Source organism: Ambystoma mexicanum, chromosome 1p (assembly GCF_040938575.1).
Source record: "Ambystoma mexicanum isolate Mex_15411 chromosome 1p, UKY_AmexF1_1, whole genome shotgun sequence".
Taxonomy (NCBI): Eukaryota; Metazoa; Chordata; class Amphibia; order Caudata; family Ambystomatidae; genus Ambystoma; species Ambystoma mexicanum.
Window position 1 is genome coordinate 117,566,562 of NC_090921.1, and position 14,751 is coordinate 117,581,312.

Consider the following 14,751-nt stretch of genomic DNA (forward strand, 5'->3'; position numbering starts at 1 on the left):
CGTCACACTAGGGATAGTATTACTGGTACGCCTGTTAACGTCCCTTTTCGAGTTTCAAAAACCAAAATGTAATACTCTGCGGTTACCACTAGATGTCAGCCTATGCAGAGCATGTGATCTAAGCAGACACACAAGCCTCAGGAAAAAATAAAATATATATATATATATATATTTTTTTGACAGAAAGGGGGTGGGGGGCACACTCTGGTTCCTAGCTTGGTGTACCTTTCCACAGGCCAGTACATTTCCTCCAAGCGCTATCATGCATCTTGCTATCTTCAGGGAGGCAGTCTGTTCAGGTGTTCATGGTTAGTACCAATTAAGGCCTCAGGGAATTCTTTGCTGTAGTCAATTCAAGTAGCCAGGAACCAACTCACCCTCCAATTACACAGTGTAAATACCCAATAGGGGGGAGGGGGAGAAACCAGCAGTGTGGCTCTCCTGAGTATGGGCATGTGTCACACCGGTGCTGCCACCGCTGGAGCCTGGGACTCCCAAAAACATTTGACAGAAAGGGGGTGAGGGGCGCACTCTGGTTCCCAGCTTGGTGTACCTTTCCACAGTCCAGTAGATCTTCTCCTACAAGCGCTGACATGCCTCTTGCAATCTAGACACACATACACATAATAATTATAACGTACAATAGTGTTGCGTTTAAGAGTAGGTCTGAATCCTTGCATGCCGTTTTTGAAGACACAGAATAACAAGGCCTCGTACCTCACTTGACCATCACATTCCGAATCCCAGTCGCGGCAATACACCCACATCAATTAGTCCATTGAACGAATTAGGCAGAAACGTGTGCTGCTGAATAGGTGAAGGGTTGCGGCCCAGCACAAAGCTCATACTCCTGGGAGCGAGACAGAGGTCTCGGGTTGCCAAAACATGAACTGAGATTTAAGACACTAGTTCCCCCCAGAATGACAGTCATTCTATTTGAACTACCAGATGTGCAGGGAAATGTGTCCTAAATCCTTCGTAAGTTGGATTGATTAGTGAGACATTAGGTTTACTCTTGGGGAGGAGAACTGATAAAGGGGAACGTGAGGAACAACATGATCTAACTTTGTGCCAGGGAGAGCTAAGAATGATGCCCATACAATGGGGAAAGCATGATGGGGGCGCCGACGAGTCTGGGATGAGAAAAGGGCTGCGTTGCTCATAAGGACCAGGCTGACCTTGAAGTTGCTTGCTGAGTTTATGTTGATAGCGAGGCGCATGCCACGTGGTTAGGATCGAAGGTAGAGTAGTTCCGGTTGAATTTAAACAATTGCTTTGTAGCATTTCAATATGAACGAGGCGTTACCCACGTAAGGTGAGGATGGAAGAAAAGACTACGGAACCAATTAAAGAAAGGGCTATATGTAATTATTAGCATGTATATAGGCGGTAGCCATTGAGGGTGGGGGATTAATACTGTATATTGAGTGCATGAGTGATGATTTTTGTGTTTATAACCTGAATCTTGTACGGAGGATGTGAGAGCACCATGGCGGTGGATAATACCCTGTCACTTTTCCTTTTCGTCTTTTGCGAAAAAGGGTGCTCCTAGTCTTTTTCCCTAGTGGGCTGTATTTCTCGGCCCGATCGCTGGGGAGTATCCCTACACTAATACTGGTGGCCATTATGTGGAGCTTCTGCTTTGCAGTGTGACAAGCTAGTGTGTCGCACCGTTAGAAGCTTCAACTTACTGGAGGTACGAGGATCTGCTCCTTTGTGGGCAGTGTAAGCAACTATGATTGGTGGTCAGTGTGAGAGGGTGGTACTGGTGGGGGGGTAGAGGTTCTGTTGGTGAAAAATATTCTAAACTGCATTGGTGAGCAGTGTGAGGAGCATGATTAGTGGGCTGCATGTGCAGGTGGTACTCGTGGACAACGTGGGTAGTTGACACACTACTGGGCAATGTTAGGAGCTAGCACTGGTGGGCAGTGGGCAGAAATGGTGGGTATTGTGGGAGCTGCTGTTAGTCTGTGCGAGGAGCTGGGTATAGGAAGCATTGTTAGGAGCTGGAACTGAAAGGAAGTGAGAGGTCTGTGGCCAATGTGAACAACTATGGTTGGAGGGTAGTGTGAAGTGTTAAAAGTTTGGTGGGCATTAGGAAAAGCTGACCCCGCTGGATAGTGGAAGATGATGACAATGGTGGACAGTGTGAGGAGCTGGGATTGCCAGTAAATGTGAAAAGCTGACCTTGGTTTACAGCAGGGGTTTAAAAAGGTCTGGAGTCTTGAGTGCCTGTACTTCTCTTATTTGAAAGCAGGAAGCCAACTCTTTAATGGAGGAGTATCGGCCCTTCCCAACAGTAAGGAGGTACTGTGGGAATGCACCTGGGCTCCTCTATTTCTATTTCAGGCACTGGTGGATAGTGTGGGAGAAGGTGTGGAGGGAGTGCAAGTACTTGACTTTGGGAAGTGAAAGTAGCCCGTCACGCTTTGAAGGACTTCATACCCCAGGCCTCTTATACCACCCGGCAGCATTTGTGAGCACCTTGAACATACCCTAAAATAATCTCTCCGAAGCTTGGGGAGGGGAGAATGTGTTCTATGTGATCCATACAGGAAAACTGAATCGGCCAAGTGTGTGAGGGGTGGGCAATGGTGGTTGTCTCTCAGCATGAACTGATAAGATGGTTATTGTAAGCTGTTGCCCAGCCATGGCAATGCGTTACAATACAAAAGAAGGACAGTGTGACTGTGAGAGGCAATCTATGTCGGCCAAATGTGTGAGGGGTGGGCAATGGTGGTGGTCTTTCAGCATATAGTAATAGATGGTTATTGTATGCAGTTGCCCAGGCATGGCAATCCCTTACAATACAAAAGAAGGACAGTGTGACTGTGAAAGGCAATCTATGTCGGCCAAGTGTGTGAGGGGTGGGCAATGGTGGTGGTCTTTCAGCATATAGTGATAGATGGTTATTATATGCAGTTGCCCAGGCATGGCAATCCCTTACAATACAAAAGAAGGACAGTGTGACTGTGCAAGGCAATCAATATCATCCAAGTGTGTGAGGGGTGGGCAATGGTTGTTGTCTCTCAGCAAGAACTGATAGATGGTTATTGTACGCAGTGGCCCAAGCATGGCAATGCGTTACAATACATAAGAAGGACAGTGCGACTGTGCAAGGCAATCTATATCGGCCAATTGTGTGAGGGGTGGGCAATGGTGGTTGTCTCTCAGCATGAACTGATATATGGTTATTGTACGCAGTGGCCCAAGCATGGCAATGCGTTACAATACAAAAGATGGACAGTGTGACTGAGCAAGGCAATCTATATCGGCCAATTGTGTGAGGGGTGGGCAATGGTGATTCTCCACAGACACCGACACTGTTATGGTATGCAGTGACTGTGCAATGGCCCAGGCATCAGCAATACAACACAGGGTCAGTGCTGTCCTCCAAGCGCAATGCTTTAAGAGTGCATGGTGGAGTAATAGAGAACCCCAATAACGCTTAGCCGGCTCGGGAGCTCTGTTTATAGCTCTGTGTGTAAGCTAGGGGGGGCACAGGTTAAAATCCAGACGCCGCCTGGCTGGCACGCTAGAATAGTTAAGACAATGTGTACTACTACTACAGTGAGTAATAGCACCACGTTTCATTTACAGGCATTGAGCCAGTTCGGCGCATGGTGTGCACTGTGTAGGACCAGGTCTTTGCTCTGAAAGCGCGACTGCCCCTCCCGCCCCCCAAGGCGGAGCCCCCCTGCCCCTGGTGCCAGGCTCACCTGGGGCCGACATCTCGCCGTGTCCCTCGCCGCCTCTGCGCTCGCCCAGGCGCGCTTTCTGGAGTGGGTAGGGGCGGTGAACACAGCGCCTTCTTCTCCAGAAGGGTCAGGTGGTCGGCAGAAAACCTGATAAGTATAAAGGATGTAGTCATGTAGGAAACCTGAATAACAAGACAGAAAAGACAGTTTACGAAAGGCGTGGCAGAGCAGAAAATAATGCACACAGCACGGCTCAGTGCACGGAAAGCGCGCCACCCCAGGCCATGAGCGCGTAAGGATTGAGTGCATTACGGGTGTGTGTGCAACAGTCAGACGACTCCATGCGTGGCTTTCATTCTGGGAGTGATAGTCCTCCCGATTAACTTAAACGGCACCAATTGTACGGAAGTCCCTCATAACAATAAACACGTGTGTTCTGACGACATGGTGCTTCGTGCCCGAGTCTAAGCGGTGTAGTAACACGTGTTAACATTATCCCTTTTGAGGGTACGCGGTGTATCGACCTTGGAAGGATGAAGGGCTGACTGCGAGTCAGCCATGCCACTTCCGGTGAGAGACCTGTCCTTAACTTGTGAGCTACCCATCTCGGGGCAGGAAAATACGTGATGTCTCGATAACAACATTGACCCCAAGACTAAATGCAGAACAATGCTAATTCATCAGAGAAAATAATTGGGTTGGGGGGTTGCGGGAGATGCGGGTGCGGGTGGGGGGAGGGGAAAGGACTCTAGCATCCACTGAAATACGCGATTCTCTCTTGACCAGTTAGAAATGTGGTCTTCTGGAGCCAGTTGCTGTATATGGGGGTTTGTTTAAGGCTACTTCCAATGGTTTGTGGAGCTGTTATTGCCGTCTAACGCAATCAACTCCACTTAATATTTTTATTTAATGTCACAGTCTTTAGACGTTCTCGTGTTTTTTTGTTTTTTTTACAGGTAAACTTCTAAATACCCATCTCCCGAAACTGGATGCAGTAGAAATCGTTTGTAGGTGGACAATTGGAATATTCAGCAAGGTATACGACCCAACCCTTTCGCCCCCTCCCCTCCCCACTACACAAAAAGTGTGCAACCTGCGGCTCTTCGGGTGTTTCCCTCCCCCTGGACTGTGCTGACAAAGGGTCAGTCCAACTCACCTGAAGTGCCGCAGGTCAGAGACCAATGCTACCCTGTAGCTTTAGAGTAGAACATTACTCTAGCTTCTTGCTTGACATTTTTGTTTTGCTGGCCACGTGCAATGCTACATGTTCTGAAAAATACTTGGATCTGGCGACACCCCTTGGTAAATATATCTGGGAACCTTTAGGATTCTGCTGATCTGAGATTTTCCAGAAAGATTAGGGGTAAACGGCGGATTAGGCCGGTCTGCATTTCTACATTTACATTTAACGCGTTACGGTTCTTAACAAACTTTTCACATTTCATACTTTAACATATTACACATACATCTGTAAAAAAAAAACGTAAAACAAATACAACTATTGCACAATTCAAAACCCTAATCTTCCCCCAATAATCATGCTGGTGTCACATCTTTCCAACCTTTAACTTTTTCAGCTTAAAACTTCTCTAGCTTCTAAATCAAAGATTTTTCCACCCACTTCCAGCCATTAGACAAGGCAAGCTTCAGTGCTATACTCTGAGTTTAGACAGTACTGCCAGAAATCTAGGGCCTTGATGTTATCCAGATCATGGATATCCAGATCATGGATATAGTTCTCCAAAAATCGAATGCATACATGTCCTGGATGTTTACAAGTGGTCAGAATGTGTCTATTCGTCTCAGGAGCCCACTTACAAGGCCTGGATATTCTATTCCGACGTCCGCGGTCCCTCACAGTCAATGTCGGGAGTTCATTAAGACGTAACAGGAAGGTGGCCACGTTGCAAGAGGGTAGACAGACCTACGACCAGGTGTTAGGTTGTCCTGGAACGGTGGGAGTATGAAGTTCTATGCGGCACTCCACCCTTTTCAACCAGACAAACTTGCGATGGTTTTGCTACCCGTCCCATATAGGACATCTTGCATCAAATATACACACTTATGCTTTGCTCTAAACGCTGAAGAAAAATACTAAGGAACCATGTCTATGACCCTGTAATTCAGTCAAAGAAAAGGGACTGGAGGCGTGCCTTACGCCTCGGCTCCCTTTCGGATGCTGAACAACGTAAGGCCCTGAAGCTTAAATATAGACAATGGCTCCGACTTCATAAATATGACATACTGTTGAACGATGCATCGAAGATGTTGCAGCTGGTTAATTCTAAGGATGTCACCTCCTTTTGGCGAATGATCAACAATCTTGGGTCTTCGCATTCCTGTGCCCTGATTAATCCTATTGGGGAACAAGGCTGGATTGATCATTTCGCTAAAGTGTATAGGGGGAACCCTGGAAAGAATAATCGCTATGTGGAACCTCCATCGGGTTTGTGGCGCTTGGAATGCTCAGAGGACCACATCACCTCAATAATTATTCGAAGTAAGAACTCTCAAGCCTGTTGGCCTGTCCAACGAAGTGTTAAAACTTGTCCATTACCTGTGGCCGCACATCTTGAGCACAATCTTTAGTCAAAAAACTTTGTCAGGCAGTATGCCAAAATCTTGGGCATACTCCATCATTGTACCGATTTACAAAAAGGGTCAACGATCGCTCCTATCGAACTACAAGCCCATTGTGCTTTTAGATGTTACTGCAAAAATGTGTGCTCACATCGTTTTGAGGGAGCGGACTGATTGGGGCATCTGGTGCGGGTAGACTAGAGACGCGGCAGACAGGCTTCAGGAAGGGGACAGGTACAAACGCCAATATTTTCATTCTGGGCCTGTTGAAAAAGTAAGCCATGGCGAGGTTGATTACGTATGGCACGTATCGACTTCTCCATGGCATTTGATAGCTTAGATATAACCTGCCTATGGTCCAAACTCAATAACAAGGGGGTTGTCCTTCCCTCTGTGATTCAAAAATATATGCACCACAATTTCAATGCAAACTGGCTTTAAACCTTTTTGGGTACCCATCAAAATGGGGCACCCATTGTTGGTAATGGTACACAAGCTGCTAATGAACACAAGTCTCTTATTTTTTTGAAACTCAGCTTTTTTATTTTAGCTGATATTTTTTCTTTAGCACACTGTCTAAATAGTTTTATATACACAGCAGTGCATAATGACCATTGTAGAGAACAAAATACATAGTTACATCTAAAATTCAATGTCCCAAGTATACAAAAGTCAAAGGCATATGAAGGCCACTTGTCAAATGAATAGAACACTTGTTATTGAGTGAAAGCTGACATGTGGTAAGGTTGAAAAACACAGGGTGTAAATGCAGTTGGAGGAGATGTTGATTGTAAGTCTCCTATGCCCAGCTAAACTCTGACCTCATATTTGGCCAAACTCAGACAGTGGGGGTGTGAACACCTGCTTGGGATTCATGTACACTCTAATACTTTTATTAGGGTGCATCTTAATGCCCTGGGCAAACTCTCGTCATCTATTGCTACTATGCGTGGTCTCAAGCAGGGCTGTGTCCTGGCTCCGTTACTTTTTAGCCTTTTTCTTTCAGACCTTGTTGAGCTCTTTCAGAACATTTGCAGCCCCTCTCCCCTCTGTCCCCCAAGTTTGGCTAATCTCAGCTCTGACTATATGTTGTATGCGGACAACCTCGTCCCTCGTCTACAACCAGATAGGGCTACAGCACAAACTAGATGCTTTTGCAGCCTATGCAGAACTAAATCAATTAGGTATCAACACACACACATTTCAGATACTTTCATTCAGACCAGGGATGAAAAACGAAAGTATAAGACCTTTCACTGAAATGTGAGTGGTCTGTCCCAGGAAAGAGTGTCACATGTTTGTTATCTGGCCTACGGATTGGTTGAGCTACAGAACAGAATTGAGTCTCAAGGTTACTATTCCTCCGAAATGCTAATGCTTGCCATACAAGCTTGTGTTGTGAATCATAAATTTGGCCATTTCGCCTTGAGTCCAGTGCTCAAGTGCTACTAGATGAAGACCATCCCAACTAAAACTTATGGGGTTGAGAATCTGGGTCTCCTTATATCTTCGCACTGTGATGCTTTGGAAGGGCCTTTCTGAAGGGCAGCCTTCCTGCAGCTGTTATTCGCTATGAGCTGGGTCTATCCTCCATTGATTTATACCTGAATTGGAAGAATCCTTTCTTATTGAGGAGCCTTGTTTGTGCAAAGGCAGGCTTGATTTAGTGGCTATTAAAGCATCTGCTTTATAAGAAAACTTGGCAAGCCCTAAACACTTTAGAGACTTGAGTGTTACAGTATCTCTGAGAGGTATGGTATTTCCAGAGACATCGCTCTGTACCACCCAACTGTTCTGAAAAGGAAACTAAAGGAATGGAACCGGGTGGACACAATTGGCAGAGTTAGAACATACCATTTAAATGTAGATCTGCTGATGGTTGTCAGAGCAGTGGTAACTTGTCCTGAATATTTGAGTAAGCCTCCTAGTAGATCCTGGAAGTCTAGGGTCAGTGGGTTGCAGCTAACCCTGCTCCAGACTAAGAAAATGATGGGTGATAGAAACAAAATACCTAGGCCCTTGAGATTGTGCCGATTTTATTCCTTGCCCAATGAGGTGGAAACTTAGCGACACATTTTATTGCACTGCAGTGCTTTGGAGGGGAGGTGTATGTTTTACTTTGGGCACCTCCTTCAATATCACACCCAGATCCCGACTGAAAGTGTGTGGCAACTTATTATGAATTCTTATGGTCGCAATAACTGGATGGTTGCTGCAATTTATTTTGTAAAATAAATTTTAGAACTAGTAACATGAAATTATGATTGATTCATTTTTGTATGTTCATTTTTTTAAATCTTTTATTCTGAATTGTTATTCATAATGTTTTCTCTTTTTGTATTGCTTCTTTTTTGGATGTTTGTTAAAGGTTACTTTGTTAACCAAATAATACAAAAACAAAAGACGTAATAATAACACAAACCGCTGCAACTAAGGGGGTGGAGAGATCTTCAGATACCATTGCATTTTACCCATACTTTATGGATAATCTTATCTAATTATAAGACTTCAGCAAGGCTAAATACTGAAAGTTCCGATACCAGTTATACAAACATACTTGTTTCACAAATTGTTCCTTTAACTGGTGGAGCTCATCATGCCACTCAGGTTTCCAATCTATTTCACTGAAAGTTTCCTCATTAGTTATCCTAAAATCCATTAACAATCTTGACATCACACTATTCACAACAATCTGCATTTGGCTTAAAAATAGACATAATGGATTATTTTTCATTTATATATATATATATATAAGACACCACGAATACAAATGAGTTGTTCTTTTGTTCTTTTAACAAGGTCAGTCCCAATTCAAGCCTTTTTGCGGCCGTAGGAATACATTGGGGGATATTCAGAATTCCCCTCCAAAACTTCCCTTTCAAAACATCTTACCAGCCATAATCCCCAAACTCTAATCCAATGGCTTCCAGGCCAAATAATACTGCTGGGCAAAAACATTGTTTATACAGTATTCGTATCCCTAGTAGACGGTATCCACTTTCTGTCGCCATCTTTGTAATCATTTTGGTAAGTACCATTGCTTTCTTTTTCTAAGCAATTACCATGGTCTCAGCCCCTCCAATCAAACAGATTTGAATACCCAAGTAGCAATAACTTGCCACTTGCCCTAGACTGCCACCAATATAGGCATAGTACGATTCTTACGTCCTTACTGCTCGACATACATATATTTAATTTTGTCCAAAATCAGTTCTAATCCGTTCACCTGAGCATATTCTGTTAATTAATTCACCTTTCTTTACATTTAAGTGTAATCGACTAGCACTAGGTTGTCTGCTAAGACATCTCCAATCTTCAGAGGGCAGTTCTTGACTCTCATCAGCCTCTCAGGTAAATCTGCCATGTATAGTTTGAATAGCATGGATGCCAGCACAAAGAACCTGCACCCACACTGCTCCATCTTATACAAACGCTAATTTATTCATAAAGCTGATCTGATTAAATGTATTTTATATTCATTTCTTAAGAAATGTTGTCTTTTGATTAAACAATTCAGATATCAAACACATATTTATAAAACAACTGTACATTTTAAACCATATTATAAAACCAATCTTAAGTGCAATGTGCAATATAAAGTGTCTTAGTGTTAAAGTGCTTCCAATTCAATTCACCTCTCCTTGTGCAAATATTACAATTGGTTTACAGATCTTTTTTGTAAATCTGGCATCTATAAAAGTGCCTGACACGTTTCATTCCTCTAGCTCCATCTGTGTGGAAATGGGATTTGACGCACTTGTATGTAATAAACTGGCATTGAGTGAACAATTTGGTACAAGTGCACTAAGGTCTAACTTACTCGTCACTTTTTTTAATATTAATCTTGGTTCTAAATTTTATTGAGGTCGGTCATCCTAAGTCCCGTTCCTCGTTGCTCTCTTCCTGGTCCTATTTCAACCTGACCATCTGTCCGAGATTGAAGCTCTGTATTAGTTATATAATCTAAAATGGTTATTAATGTACCTCGATGGGGCCTTATTCGTAACGGTCAGTAGTAAACTTATTTGGTCGTTTGTAGGGCTGAAGCTGATTGCATATCTCACTTCGTCTTCTCGTTCTCCGAGTCTGCTGTACAGAGTTCTCGACAGGAGCGTTTCGGATCCCTGCATAACCTTGTCACGTGTCAGGAGGAGAATTAGACGATCCTTGGCCATCTAACTTGGGTGTCATCTTTTAAATGGTTCCTCCAATATGTTATATATTGATGGGCTACGAAATCTGTGGCTGTTTTATTAATTCACGGTCATAAATTGTTAGTTCCCTTTCGCCGAACTAATTATTACTTAAGCATTTTAGCGTAATTTAAATACCCTTTTATCCTGTTATAATTTGGTGGCAAAAATGTACTTGCTGTGTTTTAATACGGGTACTCCTCCAATTAATCAGGTATATTGTATTTTCACTGAGCTTCTTCATGCATGGCTCAAAGGCCATCTTTTTTGTTTCACTTGTGTCTATTCTAACATTACCATGAATATTCCATGATGGATTGGAACATGGGTGAACCTGAGTATCATCTCGTTATGCTCTGGACTTCATTTGTTACAGTAAGGCTGTGTATTATGTTCCCTTATTAATCTACTGATACATATTTCACAATCAATATTGTACATGTCTTCAATATACTCAAAGCAAAGTGTCTCTACTGTTCTGCATTTCTCTCAGGAATAATCACTCCTTCGGAGTAATTGCATATCTTTTGCAATACATTGTTTCTATACTGTGGACTATTTTCGTCCTTTCAAAATAAATCTGAAGATAACCTTTTTACTCTCCCCTTTCTATACAGTCTTATAATTTTATCTTATGACATTAAAACTTTTCATTCAGCCCTATCTGGTCACATTTTGTCAGGAAGATTAGTTCTTGTTCTTTCCTAAACAGGCGGATTTTGTCTGTATTGGTGTCCTTACTTCTTATTAATCTGTATAGCACGGTCCATTTTACTTCTTCAAAGCTGTGTTCAAATCTGAGGAAGTGATCTACCATCCGTGCTTCGTTTATTTTATTCTGTATACAGATCTTACATTCACTGATCCCTGTTTGGATTTTCTTATAGTCTTCCCTATGTAGAACTTTGGGCAGGGACAACAAATGGTATATACTACCATTTCGGTATTAAAGTACATTGATGATGTTTGTTTCCACTTTGTCTTCAATCCTATGTTAACCCCCTTAGTTTTTGCAGTAGTGGCACAGCTTTTACATTTACCACAAGGTACATGTTCTCTGATGGTTTCCGTCCCCCATGTTTCAGCGAGGCTCGGTTGTTTCTGTACTCTCGGATGGATGTCATTTCTCATGATATGGTTTTTTATGTTTTTACTCCTTTTAAAATCCATCATCGGGGGTCCTAAGAACAGCTTGCCTTTTTAATGGATTTAGTGATCTCATTAGATCTATCTGAGTAGGTGCTCACAAATACGATTTTCTTAAGAGTTTTGCTCTTATATTCCAGAATAGCGTCTGTTATTATTCTTGGCTATTTTACAGGATTTTTTCCCCAGTGATTTGGGGTATCCTCTTTTTATGAATATGCATTTCAGAGGTTCTGCTTCTACTTCGTGGTCAATTGTAGCCGTGCTATTCCTTTTCACCCTCAAGAATTGCCTGATGGCGAGGTTTTCTCTAGTCTGTTTTGGATGAAAACTATCAAAGTTCAGCAGTGCATTTTTATCTGCTTTTTTTGTGGTAGGGTTTTACAGCCAGTTGTTTCTTTACAATATCAGCATGAATGGTAATGTTTAGATAATCTGTGACATATTGTAGTAGTTCATCGTGAATTGCAGACATCTAACCTGGTTATTCAGCCACTCCACAAAGTTAGTAATTTCTGCTGCTTCGCTCCCTTCCCATATTAGGAATACATCATCGATATATCTTTTCCATTTTTTTAAAATTTTTATTTTTGAAAGGGTTCAGATCTGTGTATATCTTAGTATCCTCTAGCGTTTCTACATATAAATTCGCTAGGCTTGGTGCCATAGTTTCCCTCATTGTGGGTCCATGGATTTGTCTATAGAATGTATAGAAGTAGCCTTAAAAAAATGTAAACAGAAAAGAAAAAGACTAAAGATTTCAGATATCGCAGCTCGGTATAAGCGAGCATTAAGGCCCAGAAGAAGTTCCTTAGATTAATACTGAAAGGTAGTGGAATGAAACATGTCGGCCACTTTTATAGATGCCAGATTTACAAAAAAGATGTTAACTAATTGTAATATTTGCACAAGAGGTGAATTGAATTGGAAGCCCTTCAACTCAGAGACACTTCATGCTGCACATTGCACTTAAGATTGGTTTTATAATATATGGTTTTAAATGTACAGTTGTTTTATAAATATTTTTGATATCTGAATTGCTGAATCAAAAGAGAACATTTCTTTATTTCATATTTACTCTAAACTAGCAGTCCAGGAGTGTTTGGCGGATTACAAAAGTTTAAAAACCTAGGGATAAACCCTCAGCTGCGTGATCAAAGCAACCATCCTGGGATCCCCCAAAGTCTAAGTGAGTACCTAATCCTGCAACAATTTTATGCAGTATCCACAAAGAAGCCACATACTTCACTGTAGTGGACTTAAAAAATTTTTTTTCTCGATTCCACTCCATGCAGGGTCGAGGTACCTCAAAGCATTTACACAGGGCCAGATGCGGTTTGAACATACTAGGTTACATAAGGGGTACTGTGAGAGCCCGAGCAAGTTAAATAGAATACTGCACGCTGATTTAGGGACCATTCAGGTGTCCAATACGATTAGCCAGTACATGGACAATCTGCTAGAGTGCAGTGACCGTGAGCAGTACTGCCGAAGAGATTCCACTAGACTCCTACAATTAGTGGCATATGAGGGGTACAAGGTTGACAAGGCTAAATTGCAATACTGCCAACATGAGGTGCTCTATCTGGGACCGTTAATATCAGCAAATGGTAAAAGGATACTACCAGATAGGGCAGCGTCAGTACGTGCCATCCCCAGACCCACCTCAGTTAACGAAATGCAGATGTTTTTGGGGCTGTGTAACTACTGTAGGGCATGGACCTTAGATTACGCAGCATACACAAGACCACTTCTGCAGGCCCTTAGGGAAGCACAAAAAACAAAGGATCATAAATTACTGTGGACTGCAGATATGATCAAAAAATTCAACAATCTAAAAGAAGTCATTAGTTCAGCACTCGTACTGGCCACCCCAGATTACAAGTAGGAATGTTACTTGTTCTCACATTCAGATGGCCAGCTCATGACGCAGAAGAGCACTATGAGCCATAAGCCGTTAACCTGTTACAGCGGCACACTGAATTCAGTGATGCAAGAGAAGTTTGTGTGTGAACAAGCTTTAGCAGCTGTTGCATTTGCAATAGAAAAGTTCTACTATTGTAATGGGGTGCCCAGTTTGTTGTATGTGGAACACTCCCAATTTGCCATCCTAGAAAGATAAAAATCCACTCTGACCACACAGAGATATTCAGAGTATGAGATTATTATTTCAAAGCTCTGCAATCATGTGGTTAGATGTAAAACTGTGAACCCTGCCACCTTCCTAACAGTTTTGCCCACTACAGAGGACCTGACGGTGAACGAATGCGCCACATACGAGGGGGCGGAGGATGACATCCCCAAAGCAAAATATTACGTATTGACGGAGGATGAGGTACTCTTTGTTGATGGGTCATCCAAAATTGATCAGGAGGATGGACAAAGACATACAGGGGCAGCAGTGGTTCGACTTGAGGAAGGGGAGTACAAGATGGTGGTAATGAAAAGATTGCTCATGCATTATTCTGCGTAGGTGGCGGAACTCATAGCGCTCATTGAAGCATTGGGAGTGTCCCAAGGGTGCCATATCACAATATATTGAGACTCAGTGAACGTCACAACTGTGTACGTCAGTCTATACCGTTGTAAGAGGAGGGTGTTTCGGAGGGCGGTTGGAGCTCCAGTCCAGCATGCGGCACTGCTAGAAACACTAATAGAAGCATTTTCGTAGCCATCTGTCGTGGCAGTCATCAAGTGAGCCGCCCACACTAACGGGACAGATGAAATATCGATGGGGAACGCAGCCAATGACACAGCAGCCAAAATGGTGGCATATCTGCCAACCAGGATGCTTGCCGAGTACATCGCGACCACCCCACCAGTAAGCGAACACCCACCACCTTATACAGCATTGTCCATCTCCCAGATAATAGAGTTACAGGGTAGGACAGAAGAACGGAAGAAGGAATTAAGGTGATGAAGGCATTGCAAGCAATCCACATGGTGACACGAGTGCTCTTGGAAGACAGTAATGCCCCAAGAACTGTTAGCAGTAGCATTTGAACAGTTACACTATCCGTCCCACAGTTGGAAGCAGCACATCACAGCAGATATACAGGAGGACTAGTTTATACCAAACATTCAGTAGAGCATCACGGAAATGGTTGTACATTGCACCAAATATCAATGTTTTA

General features: G+C 43.0%; 1 protein-coding gene across 3 annotated transcripts in view; it reads right to left on the minus strand.

The window, feature by feature from the left end:
* LOC138566916 (phospholipid scramblase 3-like) overlaps positions 1-14,751 on the minus strand; it is a 232,029-nt gene that overhangs the window by 150,148 nt on the left and 67,130 nt on the right. Inside the window, exon 2 of one of the 3 annotated variants that reach the window (XM_069644655.1) lies at positions 3,720-3,845. The exons of 1 other annotated variant lie outside the window; for it this stretch is intronic. In XM_069644655.1, the coding sequence (XP_069500756.1) occupies positions 3,720-3,732 (13 nt within the window). In that variant the 5' untranslated portion in view covers positions 3,733-3,845. Of the gene's footprint in view, positions 1-3,719; positions 3,881-14,751 lie in introns of all 3 variants that reach the window. One more of the 3 variants, XM_069644664.1, reaches the window with a different exon arrangement.